Here is a 13,629-nt window from a genome sequence, read left to right as displayed (position 1 = left end):
ATGTGATATTGTGTGAAAAAAATTTTATAGTTTAAAAACTGGCAATTTATTAACAAATATCCCAGGTGTTTCTGCATTGTTTTCTCCTATTGTTATTTTTCATTATAATATTTGATAATAGCCCTTAAACTAGAAAAAGCCAGTTCCTTAATGATTGCACCTTCCATGTAATGACATCATGTTTGGCAGGAAAACAACAGCACAAGCATCAGTATTATGTGATGTTTTGTGCTATAAGCTGGTTTGTCTCAGTCTTATTATTTCCTGTATAATAAAATTACAGAAATCTGTTTTATAATATAAAAAAAAAAATTTTAATATCAAAATGAAGTTCAAGTGGATGCTCACATAATCTAAAATGTCAACCTCTCACTGAGCAATGGCCAACTATAGCTCTTTATTTCCATCCTGTTAGGTCCCATTCTGTTCAAGTCATAGTGAAAAATTTAAAATTGTTTTAACAGGTTTGGTGTCAGAAGCAGTAGCTGATGGAGGAATTAATGGGCATTAAGTGTGAAGCGCTCCCACCATCACCCAGTTTTAATTGATGTGTGACAGTGGAGAATTGGCGACTCATGGGGAAACTGTGGCTGTACACTCTGTAGGGTGATGCGGGCGCTGATGCCATACTGACCTTTTGAGATTGATATTCTCCAGAGGTCCGTCCTAGTGGAAAGTTCTGGATAAGAAGCACAGAAGAACCTGTGCTGGTGGTAGAATTCTGGAGAGAGTTTGCTTTCTTTTCCTGGTGTGGAGACATTAAGGGGAGATCTAACAGGGGTGGCAAGCCAGCGTAACCACAGTGTCTTGCCAGCCCCAGGTTGCAGTAAGCTTTGTTTGTGAGAAGACTGTTTGAGGTGAAGCATTGAGGGCTTGAGAATGTGATGGCATGGGCTGCTGGAGAACAGGAGCTGGGCAAGAGGACTTTCCATGGTGAGGTGATCCCAAAGTTGGCTGAAGATCCACTTCTGCCTGCAGTGAGATAAACAAGATGTCTGTCTTGATTAAACCTCTTGGTAATGATAAATTTGTCTTTCAAAAACTTCCTCCGTAACTGAGAAAATCAATATTTGTAATAATAAAGTAGTTTTGCACCTTGTAGCTCCATAGTGAAAGGTTTTAAATGAAGACTGAAGGTGCTGTGCCATGGGTATGACTCTAGAATCCCATCCAACACAACCCTTAAATGCAATGCAAAGAGTGACAAGGAGAACTTTAAGAAATCTAGTAACATGCAAAACTTCATCACATATCACAAGTAAATTTCATCGATTATGGTGGATTTATTTGCAATTTTTCTGCTAATGTACTGTATAGCGCGAGTGTTATATCATCTGATGGGGGGGGTGTCAGGCTTCTGTTAGTCCCCCCTTTAGAACCGCCACTGTCTGGCAGTGAATTTACCTGTTTCGTCCTGGGTCTCTGAAGCCCTTGGCAAATGGGTTCCTGTCAATCTTCAGCTTTGTTATCTAAAAGGTCCCAGAAAATACACAATCAAACAGAGGGTCAGGCATATCTACAGTATGTTCATACAGGCTATACATTTACACTGCCACATGAGGTTAATGGACATTTGAAAATATGAACTAATACCAGGGCACTTCTTTGTAATTTTATATAGTGCCTGTTCCTGCATAGATTTCCCATGCCAGTTAAATATAAAGCAGTCACTGAAATCTGAATTATACAACAATCTTTTGCAATAAAACAGGACATTGATGAAAAGTTGGCAGCTCATGAAGTTGCTTCCTGTTTTTGGAACGAAGTGTGTAAACAATGGAGTCTTTAAGGACCAGTTTGACTCACCGAACCCTCCAAATTCTGCTGTGCATGTTCAGGTCTGCTGCCCTCAAGACACTAAATGGATTGACTTACAGGCTCACTTTGGGTAAAATGCATCTGAATATACTGTTTATGACTGCATATGTTTGAAATCAGAGTGACTTTTTGGAGCCTTACAGGTTCCAGGTTTTATCATGCCTGTGGAATGTACAATAATATGTACTTTATATAGAAATGAAAAGGAAATGTACTGTATAACTTGTGTTAGCAGTGGGTTTGAAGTGTTTCATTATTCTGTCAAAACCTCAGCCTTCATAGTATACTTAATCTAATATTAGAATAATGACAAAATGAACAAAATATCTAAAACTGAAATTAATATAAAAGTATGAATTACATTTGTTTTTTATTTAATACAAATGTATTTGTATGTTTGAATGATGTATTATAATTTTTTATCATTAAAAAATCATAAAAAATGTTATTTCACAATTTCCTACAATTTGGTATGTCCCATTTTTGCTTAAATAACAGCACACACTTGAGCTGACACAAACAAACCTGGTGATCATGTTATCAAGCATGATTTGATGTTTCAAAGGAATGCGCAAAGGAACTGACATGCTCAATGTCACTAACTTGCTTCTATTTAATGAGTGACCTAGAAATAGTCCAGAATCCTAAATATTAATTCTTCATTGAACATAATAACTTTTCTTTGTATTGCGATTTTTTTATTTATTCCTAAAACGTAATGTATACTGGTTTCAATATTTCTTTCAGAATTTTGGATTGTAGTATATGTTAAATCGTCCAAGTTAAATTAAGAAAATAAAAGCATAAGCCATTGTCACTTTATGCTCTCAATTAATACAAGAGGAAATAAAGAGTTACCTGTTGGTTCTGGTAGGCTGTGACAGTGGTGAACTGTGTCTCAGTGTAGGAAAAGGTGTGAACACCGTCTGCTGGCAGCGATGGAGGACTATGTGACAGGTCGACTCGAGGATCGTGCAGGATAACATGTATGCGTGGCTTGTATCTGTGCATGGACTTCAGAATGATCTAAATTTCAGATTGCATTGGACACATTTAGTTTGTATGTTTGAAATAACTGTTGTATGTCACAGGTAGTAGTAATGTGAAAGAAAAGGAACACACGTGGCCTTTGTCGTCCATCTCATTGTTGGTGAGTTTGATGCGATCGAAGCTGATCACCTGTCGCATCCAGTTCTCTCCAGAACATGGCGAGTCTGGGTGCACATAGAGACGAGAAGAGATACACGAAGGATCCGTGTTTCCAGCCACCATCCATTGAGAGCTATGGTACACATACCTGTAGTGACAGATTAACTCAGAATATTAATGATGAAATAGAACAAAATAATATGACACAATATTAAAATATAGTGCATGGGAAAAGCCTATTAAATTTTAACTAAATGTAATGCAATGTCATAATTCAGGATTTAGTTGTCTTGTTCCTTACTATAATTCAGGGTTTCTTGTAGAAATGTCATTCAACATTAAACAGTCTCTCTATTAGCCAACTTTAAATACAAACCTTTTCTACAAATAATTCAGTTTGAATTCAATCTATTTGTATAGAACTTTTCACAATCCATATTTTTCCAAAGCAGTTTTAAAAAGAAAAATAACTGATGAATAGGCTACTTTAATAGATTGATACCTTCATCTTAATTACTCATTTGCACATACCCTTCTCTCTAGGTCTCTCCTTATACATGATTTTTGACCTTTGTGATTCTTAATAGTCATTCCAGACAGAGCTCAGCCTACCTGTATCTCTTTGAATCCACAGGCATGATGTCCATGGCGATGTAGTATTGCTGGAAGGGATTTAAATTTCGCACTTTCACTCGGACAGATGGAAACATTCGCCTGATGAATTGATTGATGCACAAATATCAACAATGACATTTAAATTCATTCTGGGTTCCCTAATTTCAGATACAAATATATAATATTCCATTAACACTGCTCTAATTAACTAATTGGTCTATTACATATTAAAGACAGAACTGACAATGTTGCCCAACTCTCTAAAGCACATCATGGTTCTCAAATACATATATATTTTTTTTAATGATTAATAAACAACCTCCCAGCCTTGGTGATGATCATCTCAGTGCCGATCTCATGAAATCTCTTCCACAAGTCGGATCCTTGAAGATCCACTCGAACTTCTCTCGAAGATTCACATTCGGTCGCGGTGGATTTTCTTGACGTCGCACTGATTTTCTTCCTCCTGTCGTTTCGCAAATCTTCACAAATCATCGAAAAATAAACAAATGCTGGTGTAGTTCAAGACAAACAATATTAGAAAAAAATATATTAAATATTGAAAGAAATTATGTTAAACTAACCGCGTTCGTCGAAGACAGTTCCCGTCGGTGTGTGTCTGTCATTTTCTGAAACACTCTGCCACTTCTCATTCTCAATATTTTCCACCTTCATCTTCTTGCAAGTTTTACCCACTAAAGCCTCCACAGAAAAAGCGTGAGCGCGCGAGCTGAGTCCCTGCATTCTGACCCGAGATCAGATCTGAGTCTTTATCAGTCAATCCACTTCGAGAGTTCTGAACTTTTTCTTCATGTTCTGAGCGGGCTTTCATTTATCACTTATTGAATTCCCATCATCCGTACAGCTTAACTCCCCATTCGCCTTTTGCAAGAGAAATGCTCTTGTTTTCAAACTTCTAGGCACCAATAGGATTGCAGAGGAGGACTGAAAGAATGCAACTCCCAAATGGTCAAAAAGCGACAGTGAATTTTCTTTTGGGGTGAAAGTATAGTATCTTAACAGCACGTCAGTAAACGACTAACACTGTGAATTATGGATATTTTAATTCCATTTTAAAGATAGCTTTTATGTCGTTCATTTTTCATAGAAGGTCGAATTTTGCAATATTTTTGCCCATATTGTCCAGTAGACATTAATTTGCTGCTGTGAATCAACCATACATGCACATAAAAAACGCTATAGCCTATCATAGGCTATTGTGTGTTGTAGATGTTAATGTAGGCTGATTACGATTGTGATTAGCCTATCTATTAAGACAAAGTCAATAACCTGAGCGTAATTCTTAAAGGTTGTTTGTATTTAATTTAATCAGAGCAATTTTGTAATTGTATTTTCCTTGTTTACAAAGGATTATTAGGCCTGCATTACTTTTGTTTAATTATTTACTATAAATTGTACTATTAAATTAGTTTTACTTTAATTAATTTGGCAGTTTCCGTGAAAACAAAGTAATAATTCTCTGCATAAATCATATAGGCTACTTGGAGATGTTTGATTTACCTTTTGATAAATCAGAAATGTTTTAGTGTCTACATGACATGATATTTTGTCAATGTTTGACAGATGTCCAGTTACTTTTTTCAATGAAACGATGACTTCATATAGCTATAGCTACAGATAAAATGACTTGTTTCAATCGGATTTCATTTCATTCTGAGGGAAATGTTGTAACGAACATTTTATTGCTGTTAATTCATATCATATTAAGCGTTTACAATGTCAGTGAATTGAGTATTTTGTGTAAAATACTATTTTCTATAAGTTATCAGTCTCCAATTTATACAAATAAATTGTATACAATTACAACTAGTCCAATAAAAAATGCGAGAACCTGTCCAGGGTCTCGTAGATCGTAGAATCTATTTTACAATTAATCTTAGTTTTGCGGCCCGTTTCCCAAAAGCATCGTAAATTAAGTAGTACTTGAAAATGCTCGTAAATTAAGAACATTGTAAGCACACAGACTCATAAATTACACCTGATACAATTTAAATACCTGCTACAATTTATGCTAATTTAATATCAGTATACATACGTTTTATTTTATTATTATTTATAACCGACAAAGATAGGCCTAATAATAATAATAATAATAACAATAATAATAACAATAATAAATGCAGAAAATGGATAGTAAATATTGTGTGAACAGATACATTAATAGCCTAAGTAATAAAATAAAGTTATGTGTGGACTAGGTGGTAACAACCAAGTTGTGGCATTATTGTTGCAGAGAACTCTAAGAATTACAATCAGAGAGAGAAGGAAAAAAGTCAATAACTGTTAATTCATATCATATTAAGCGTTTACAATGTCAGTGAATTGAGTCTTTTGTGTAAAAATATATTTTCTATAGGTTATCAGTCTCCAGTTTATACAAATAAATTGTATAAAATTACAGCTAGTCCAATAAAAAATGCGACAACCTGTCCAGGGCCTTGTAGATCGTAGAATCTATTTTACAATTAATCTTAGTTTTGCGGCCCGTTTCCCAAAAGCATCGTAAATTAAGTAGTACTTGAAAATGCTCGTAAATTAAGAACATTGTAAGCACACAGACTCATAAATTACACCTGATACAATTTAAATAGGCCTACCTGCTACAATTTATGCTAATTTAATATCAGTATACATACGTTTTATTTTATTATTATTTATAACCGACAAAGATAGGCCTAATAATAATAATAATAATAATAACAATAATAATAACAATAATAAATGCAGAAAATGGATAGTAAATATTGTGTGAACAGATACATTAATAAGTAATAAAATAAAGTTATGTGTGGACTAGTTGGTAACAACCAAGTTGTGGCATTATTGTTGCAGAGAACTCTAAGAATTACAATCAGAGAGAGAAGGAAAAAAGTCAATAACTTGTTGCCGTGCGTGAAAATCGTCTGTACAGTATATTGGCTCCTCATCCTCGTCTCCTCTTCCTCTCTGACACTTAAGTGCACCCTGGCCTGCACCATGCATTGTGTAGTAGGCCTACTGCACATGTTGTATAGCATTGCTGTTAGTTAGTGTTACCGTAATCACTTTTGGGAGTAAAGAGCAGATCTCCCCTGAGTCCCTTAAATTGGCAAATGTCCCTGAAACGCAGTTTCCACACATCTCCTTATTTTGCGCTCCGCAATAACATGGTTAACCTCGTTATATTCAATGCTTGTTGTCATCAGCAGGAGCATACACAGGGTCTCCGCTGTCTTCACTGATCCTGGAAGCTTTAATCTCGACCCACAGAGCACATTTTGATCTGATTAATTTTACACCTTATTGTGTAAAATAAATAGATCGTTCTGCACAAAACAAAATGCAATCATATGCTGAATTAAGTTTTACATTTAAGCAAATATTTTTAAATATGTCCAGTGATCTTAATTACAAACATTTTAAAATTACGCACAAATATAACGAAGTTACAATGATGAGCAGCAATTTACGCTTGTCACATTTCAGCACTTCACATTTATGGACAGTGACTTTCATAAGTAGCACTTAAAGCGCGTCTTTGCACGTTCATGTTAAGTATAGTTTTGGGGAACGCATAACGAACTTTTGTAAAATCGCTCGTAGAAAACGATCTTAACCGCTCAGGGCCGGGTTCCCCAATAACGATGTATCTTATCTCTTAAGAGTGCTCTCTACGTGCAAGGTTACGAACGCTCGCCGCAATTCCACGCGCGTTTCCCAAAAATGCACTTAACATGAACGCGCGAGAACGCGCTATACGTGCTACTTAAGAGTCGCTGTCCATTTGAGAAGTGCTGAAATATAACCTTAAATGGAATCGTATTCTGAACGTTTAACCTAATAATTGTCATCTGTTGTGGATTAGCAATCAAGACAAGTCTATATAAAGCACCTACCTAATACAGGCACTGACAAAATGGCTGAACAAAAAAAATCAAGATACCTTTCAAAAAGATGAAATTAATGTCCTTTTAGAGGAGATAGAGCAAAACAAAGATGTTATTTTTAACAGATTTAAAGGACACCATACAAATAAAGAAAAACAAAACATCTGGGAGGACATTGCTACCAAACTAACTGCAACCAGGGGTGTTCAAAGATTAGGGAAGGAGGTCTGCAAGAAGTGGCAGGATTTTGCAAGCCTGGCAAAATGAAGAGGGCACTGCAGAGGATTGCAATTAAAAAAACTGGTGGTGGGACCAATGAGTCCCCCCTTCTCACAACAGAGGAAGAAAAGGCATTGTCAATACTTGGCACAAGTGCTTCAGATGGCATTAGTGGGGGTATTGACATCCATGGAGGAGTAGGGATAACTCAACCTGAGCCTGAGCCTGAGCCTGAGCCTGAGCCTGAGCCTGAGTCAGGTCCTTCATGCTCAGAGGAACCATCAGTTTCATCTGCCATCTCCCAGCACCTACCATCTCCTAGTCCTCCAAACAACCCTCCCAGGCCTCAGCCTCCATCTTCAGTGTTCCAGACTGCAGCCACAACACCTCAGCAGTTTGAGAATGTCTGTAGCTGTAGTCAGGACCTAGTGCAGCTGGAGAGGGAGAAGCTAGATGTCTTGAAAGACATTAGGCAGTGCCTTCAAGAAGCCAATGAGAGAGACAACAACTTTCAACAGCACCTCATTGAGCTCAAGAAGGCCAAGCTGGCCTTAAAAGAGAGGAGGCTTGCACTAGAGGAGATGAGTTTTGCAAGGCCCTCAATTTCTGTGCCAATTATCTTGCCAGAAGACACAGGTAATGTGATTTATTGTTCAATGAGGATTCATGAAGTTTCAGTCATTTCTTGTGCAATGTGAAATGTTTTCTATATGTAGTTATGACTCATCCCACTGTACAATGTCTTTTGCAGGTCATGGGGAACTGAATAGACCAAATTAATACAACTATACAATGTTTTTTATTAATAAAGCTAGATGCAATGTTTTTTATGTCCATGTGTTTGATGAACCATGCACACAAGGCCTAAGGCCATATGAAATACTTTAATAATTGTTATGAGTTCTTCCAAGTGTTTCTGAAGTAACTGGCTAATGGTTGATGATTATTTTCAGACATAAGCATTTAAGTTTCAATATTATTAATATATAAAGTCTATATATTTAGCGTGACAGATAGCACAAATATACGTACAGTATGTACTTCATCTAGCCAATACATTTCTACAGGTATAGACAAAAAAGACATGTTTTACCAGTTCTGTTCTATGTATACATATTTATAAGAAGCACAACTTTTCATCATTATGAACAGAGGATAGATTAAAGGAATATGTAATCTATACAATTTCTAAGCATGCCACACCTTCACTTCTTCAATGTAGGGGCTAATGTCATTACTGAAATTGATGATAGGCAGTGGGATATGTGAACATTATCACAGCCTGATAATCATCACATGGTTCCTTCAATTAAGCTAGGATTAGTATAGAGTTTACACCTCACTAGATTTTCAGAGGAAATCCTGGCTGCACTACAACGTGTTCTTCAATTGAGGGTCAGAGAACGACAAAGACAGAGACGACCACGAAGTAGATTGGTGACTTTAAATGCCTTCGTCAGACAGCATCAAAACCCCTTGGATATCCTTGATGACATGGCTATAATTAGGCGATACCGTCTGCCAAGAAGACAAATAGCCCAACTGCTAAATAGCATTGGACCTCAGCTGATGCGTGCAACCAGGAGAAATTTTGCCTTGTCCCCTGAAGTCCAACTCCTATCAGCCTTGAGATTCTATGCAACAGGCAGTTTTCTCCAGGTACTTGTTGATGGGCTTGGACTAAGTAAGTCATCAGTTTCAAGAGCTGTTCAAGCGGTCACCAATGCATTACTTCCACTTGCTGCGGAACACATTAAATTTCCAGCATCAAGACAGGACATCACAGAAATACAACAGTATTTTTTAACACATCATCACATCTCACAGGTCATTGGAGTGATCGATGGTCCCTTGATCCCGATCCTTACACCATCTGTGGATGGCCATGTATATATATGCCGAAAAGGCTATGCAGCTATCAACTGCCAGGTGATCTGTGACCATAAGGGTTTGATCACAGACATTGTGGCAAGGTGGCCCGGAAGCACACACGACTCCTTCATATTCACCAATTCATCTGTGGGTCAGGAGGCACAAAACTCACAGGGACAGTGGAGGCTGCTTGGGGACAGTGGTTACCCTCTGAGGCCATATCTCTTCACATCTGTGGCTAATCCTATGAATAACAGGGAGACAAATTTCAACGAGTCACACCGTGTTGCACGTAGTATTGTGGAACGCACAATAGGGAGGTGGAAGATGCGCTTTCGGGCAATTCACCAGTCCAGCGGTGGTCTTTTGTTTGCTCCACAAAAGTGCTGTCCAGTAATAATAGTAACAGCTATGCTGCACAACATTGCAGTGCAGATGAGAGTGCCCTTACTAAACAGGGAGGAAGATGAAGAGGTGGAGGAGATGGAGGAGGTGTAGGACGAAGATGGCATGGGACCACATGACCAACCAAGAAATGCCCAATACATGGCTGGTTTTCATGCACGTCAGCAAGTCATTGACAGATTTTTTTGAAATCATTCCTATTTTGGCCAGTCTTTGAAGCATATTTTCCACATTACTTATTTTATGAATTGTTTTGTTCATTCATTTAATTTAGATGTGTATTTCTATTTTTTTCTTCCCTTTTTAATTATTTTATTTATAAATTAATTTAAACAAAACAAGATTACAATAAAGTACAATCAAAACCTTATATTATACTCACGTTGCAGTGTAATCTGTTAAATCTAGATAAAAAGTGTAATCTGCCGGTTGTCCTGCAGGAGACCTCATAAATCTGTCTTCTTACGATGCACTTGGGGATTAACGATTACTCCAGAGCACTCGTAGTTCTACGAAGATTTTCAAGTGCTACTTAAGTTACGATGCTTTTGGGAAACGCAGCCCAGATCAGTCTGCGCATGCGACATGAAAGATGTAACATTACAGTTCGGCTAAAATACAGTAGGCCTATGTTGAGTTGGCCTACTTTGATAAGCACAATGTCACTGCAGAGATATTAAATAATCATTTAAATGCAGTTTAAAACTTAAATAGATAGGTCTAACTAAATAATTGCACAAAAATGGTTAAAGGAGATGCAGAATGAGAGAGTGCAATGAGAGATTCCGTCTCTCTTTTCCTACACATCCACCAATGGCTGGTTCAAATCCAGGAGCCTATCTGTTTGTAAGGGAGTCACAAGTTGTGTGTTGCATAATGGCAGTAAAGCTAGGAGTGCATGACAAGGGCATGGTCATTTTCAAACTTGAATATGGACTGATTTCGGTATAAACCACTTCCTGGTATTTCCGTGCTATAAATAATTAAATAATGCAGTTTTTAATTGCAGGCTGGCAATATACTGTATGTTACTGTCCTTTAACTTATTGGACAGTATATATATATATATATATATATATATATATATATATATATATATATATATATCATCTTAAACCAAATTGACAATGACAAATACATTTTGTCTAAAAATATATGTGATAATTCCCAGGTATTTATTAGCTTCATAAATTTACAATATTTAAAAACTGATTAATTATTAGATCAAATTGCCTCATAATCAAACTGAAGACATCATATACAATGATGTCATGGAACTGGAGAAAAATTGCAGTTCATGGTGTCAAACAGATGTTTAGGAAAGTACTGTAGTATATTTTCATGCTGTTTACTGTTTTGGGATAAAATAAAATCAAAGGAGCCTTTTACCAGCTGAGCCTTTAGCCCCGTTATACCCTACATATTTGGACAATCGCATTGCTAATTGAGGGGATGTCATAAAAGCATTACTAATTCAGATTGAATGATTCAACTCAAATAATCTATAGGTTATAATTATTAGGGAAGATGTTTGAGATACACATCTAATTGATGGAATTTTTAAAACAAACTACCCCAGAATTATAATTGTTATTATATTAAATACTAACACAAGGAACAATATGCCACTGGGGAGTACTTGCGATGTTCTGAAATGTCAAATGTGATTGAAATAAACAATGAAATATATACCCTTTTCTGAAGTTGTTATTTTGAATAACAAAAAGCAGGATCTTAATTTGTTACTTTAAATAAGCATATTGCTGTTTAAAATGTATTTGCATATTTTACTCATTGTTGTGGAGTATATTTGCATATTTTACTCATTGTTGCCACCTTTTTAAAAAGATGTATTATTATTTTTAGTTTTTTCCAAAACAACCTTCTGTTGTTATTTCTTTTTTCACACAAATAATGTTGCTCCATCAATATTCAGTAGAAATAAATGCTGTTCTTGAATCTTGATACACTTTGGAACCTGCTTTTCCTTAAGGTGTGCCTTTAGCTGCATTGTGCTCTACTAACACAAGCAACAATATTCCACTGGGGTTCTTCTGTCCCAGTTCTAAATGGGGCATCTTACCCTAAAGGTCTAACTTTAACTTTTTACTTCAAAAATAAAAACAGTACATTTACTCCAAAAATCTAAATAAAATATTGTATCCACAAATCATACATTAACAAATATACATAACAATATTTAATATACAACATAATATAAATGTACAAATTTCAATTATCCATTGAAATTAGGCCAAATTAGATAAATTAACCTCAAAAGTGTTATGACGGAATAATCTCACAAATGTTGATGTTCAGATTAAATATCTTGATTAAGAAGAGTTTTGCATTCAATAATTACATTCAGATTATGCTTAATTAGGTTTGTTAAGGATTGGTCTCAATAGTCTTTTCAATAGTTGCCTTTTCATGTAGTTGCCTCCATGTTAACCAGTAGTTTTGGCCAATAGGTTGGTGGAAAGTCAGAGAGAGCCATGTAGAGTTTGTCACTGTAAACACTGTCAGGTTCCCTGGAGGAAAAACATGATGCCCAGACTGAGGCTAATTAAGCCTCCCTTCTTCTAATTCAGAATGACTTTCCCCCAGTTGTTTGTTTTAGTCATTTAATTTGTCTAAACTTAAATTTAAGGAGTAACTGATTTCTTTTTCATCCCTCCTTTAATGCTTGTCTGTAATATTGCAGTTGGCAGATAATCAAGACCTGGCCCTTGGTTATACCCATATGATTGTTGAGAAGATTTTTTTCGCATGTGTAAATCTGGATGATACGCAATTATATAGAGACAAATTCACGTAATCATACATTTTAATCTACCATGATGGACGTGTGTGTTTTTAATTCACATTTTGCACATTGTGGTCTCACCATTTGGAATGACAGCTCATATTGTGTATGCAATAAGAGAACATTGAGGCTAGAGGCTTCCAATTATTTTTCCATATCAATTCCAAAACTACAGATTTGAATGTTGACATATGTACACAAGTGAAATACACAATAGATTTTCAGGACTTGCCAGACTATGCATTACATCGCAGCATACTGCCAGATGAATGCATTGAAGAGTGAAGAGTGCATTGCCAGTTCTTTCTTAAAAAACTATCTTCACTGGTTTCAAATCAGTTAGAAAGATGGATTTCTGGCAAGTTATCTTTACTATTTATAAAGGTGAAATTTACTGAGTTACATTTTTGATCATAACTGTTAACAAAACTCATTATTCATTATTAAAGTTTTCCATGCAACTGATTATTATGTTTAGATGTCTTTAATAAATTGTTTGTTTTATATACAGTACATATTTGGAAATGGCTTGTGAAAAATACACAGTGGGTACATGGTTTAAAAAAAAAGATAGAAGAAACTGGCAAAGCCAGAAATACTCTCAAATCAACACGTGAAAAATTAACAGTTCTTTGACAGTTAACTTGTCATTTTTATTTGACTCTTCGCATCACTTCCTGGCATTTGATGCCAAATGTGATTGAGTGAGGGCTCAAAGCTTTATTTCTGGCCTGGATTTGCACACTTATTATCATTAAGCAAACTTTAATTCACATGTCACTCAAATGCATTGCACTGCAGGAGCTGAGTTGGCATGCAGACAACAACTTCTCCAAATACATCCAGGCTCTAATCTCT

General features: G+C 36.0%; 2 protein-coding genes across 2 annotated transcripts; one reads left to right on the top strand and one right to left on the bottom strand.

Annotated features, from left to right (window-relative positions):
• Nucleotides 1-435: 435 nt before the first annotated feature.
• LOC127617277 (T-box transcription factor TBX22-like) lies at nucleotides 436-4,326 on the bottom strand. Its single transcript, XM_052089223.1, has 8 exons — nucleotides 4,167-4,326; nucleotides 3,902-4,064; nucleotides 3,580-3,681; nucleotides 2,941-3,115; nucleotides 2,677-2,844; nucleotides 1,405-1,469; nucleotides 1,096-1,181; nucleotides 436-972 (listed from the first exon to the last, which is right to left on the bottom strand). The coding sequence occupies exons 1-8, from the start codon at nucleotides 4,324-4,326 to the stop codon at nucleotides 473-475; spliced, it is 1,419 nt and encodes a 472-aa protein (XP_051945183.1). The 3' UTR covers nucleotides 436-472.
• Nucleotides 4,327-9,182: 4,856 nt separating this feature from the next.
• LOC127663488 (putative nuclease HARBI1) lies at nucleotides 9,183-10,058 on the top strand. The gene has a single exon (XM_052155086.1). It carries the CDS (start codon nucleotides 9,183-9,185, stop codon nucleotides 10,056-10,058), a length of 876 nt encoding a protein of 291 aa, XP_052011046.1.
• Nucleotides 10,059-13,629: the final 3,571 nt, after the last annotated feature.

Source organism: Xyrauchen texanus, chromosome 23 (assembly GCF_025860055.1).
Source record: "Xyrauchen texanus isolate HMW12.3.18 chromosome 23, RBS_HiC_50CHRs, whole genome shotgun sequence".
NCBI classification, from domain to species: Eukaryota; Metazoa; Chordata; class Actinopteri; order Cypriniformes; family Catostomidae; genus Xyrauchen; species Xyrauchen texanus.
Note: the sequence above shows the minus strand (reverse complement) of the source record. Positions and strands in the feature narration are given on the sequence as shown.

What these genes read in the sequence shown, in the direction of transcription:
- LOC127617277 (XM_052089223.1), bottom strand. Translation starts at nt 4,326, where the DNA reads ATGCAGGGACTCAGCTCGCGCGCTCACGCTTTTTCTGTGGAGGCTTTA. An exon ending in CAGCCTACCAGAACCAACAG is followed by an intron (nt 1,470 to 2,676) that starts GTAACTCTTTAT and finishes GGGACCTTTTAG; the next exon opens with ATAACAAAGCTGAAGATTGA. An exon ending in TTTCACTATGGAGCTACAAG is followed by an intron (nt 973 to 1,095) that starts GTGCAAAACTAC and finishes ATCTCACTGCAG; the next exon opens with GCAGAAGTGGATCTTCAGCC.
- LOC127663488 (XM_052155086.1), top strand. Translation starts at nt 9,183, where the DNA reads ATGGCTATAATTAGGCGATACCGTCTGCCAAGAAGACAAATAGCCCAA.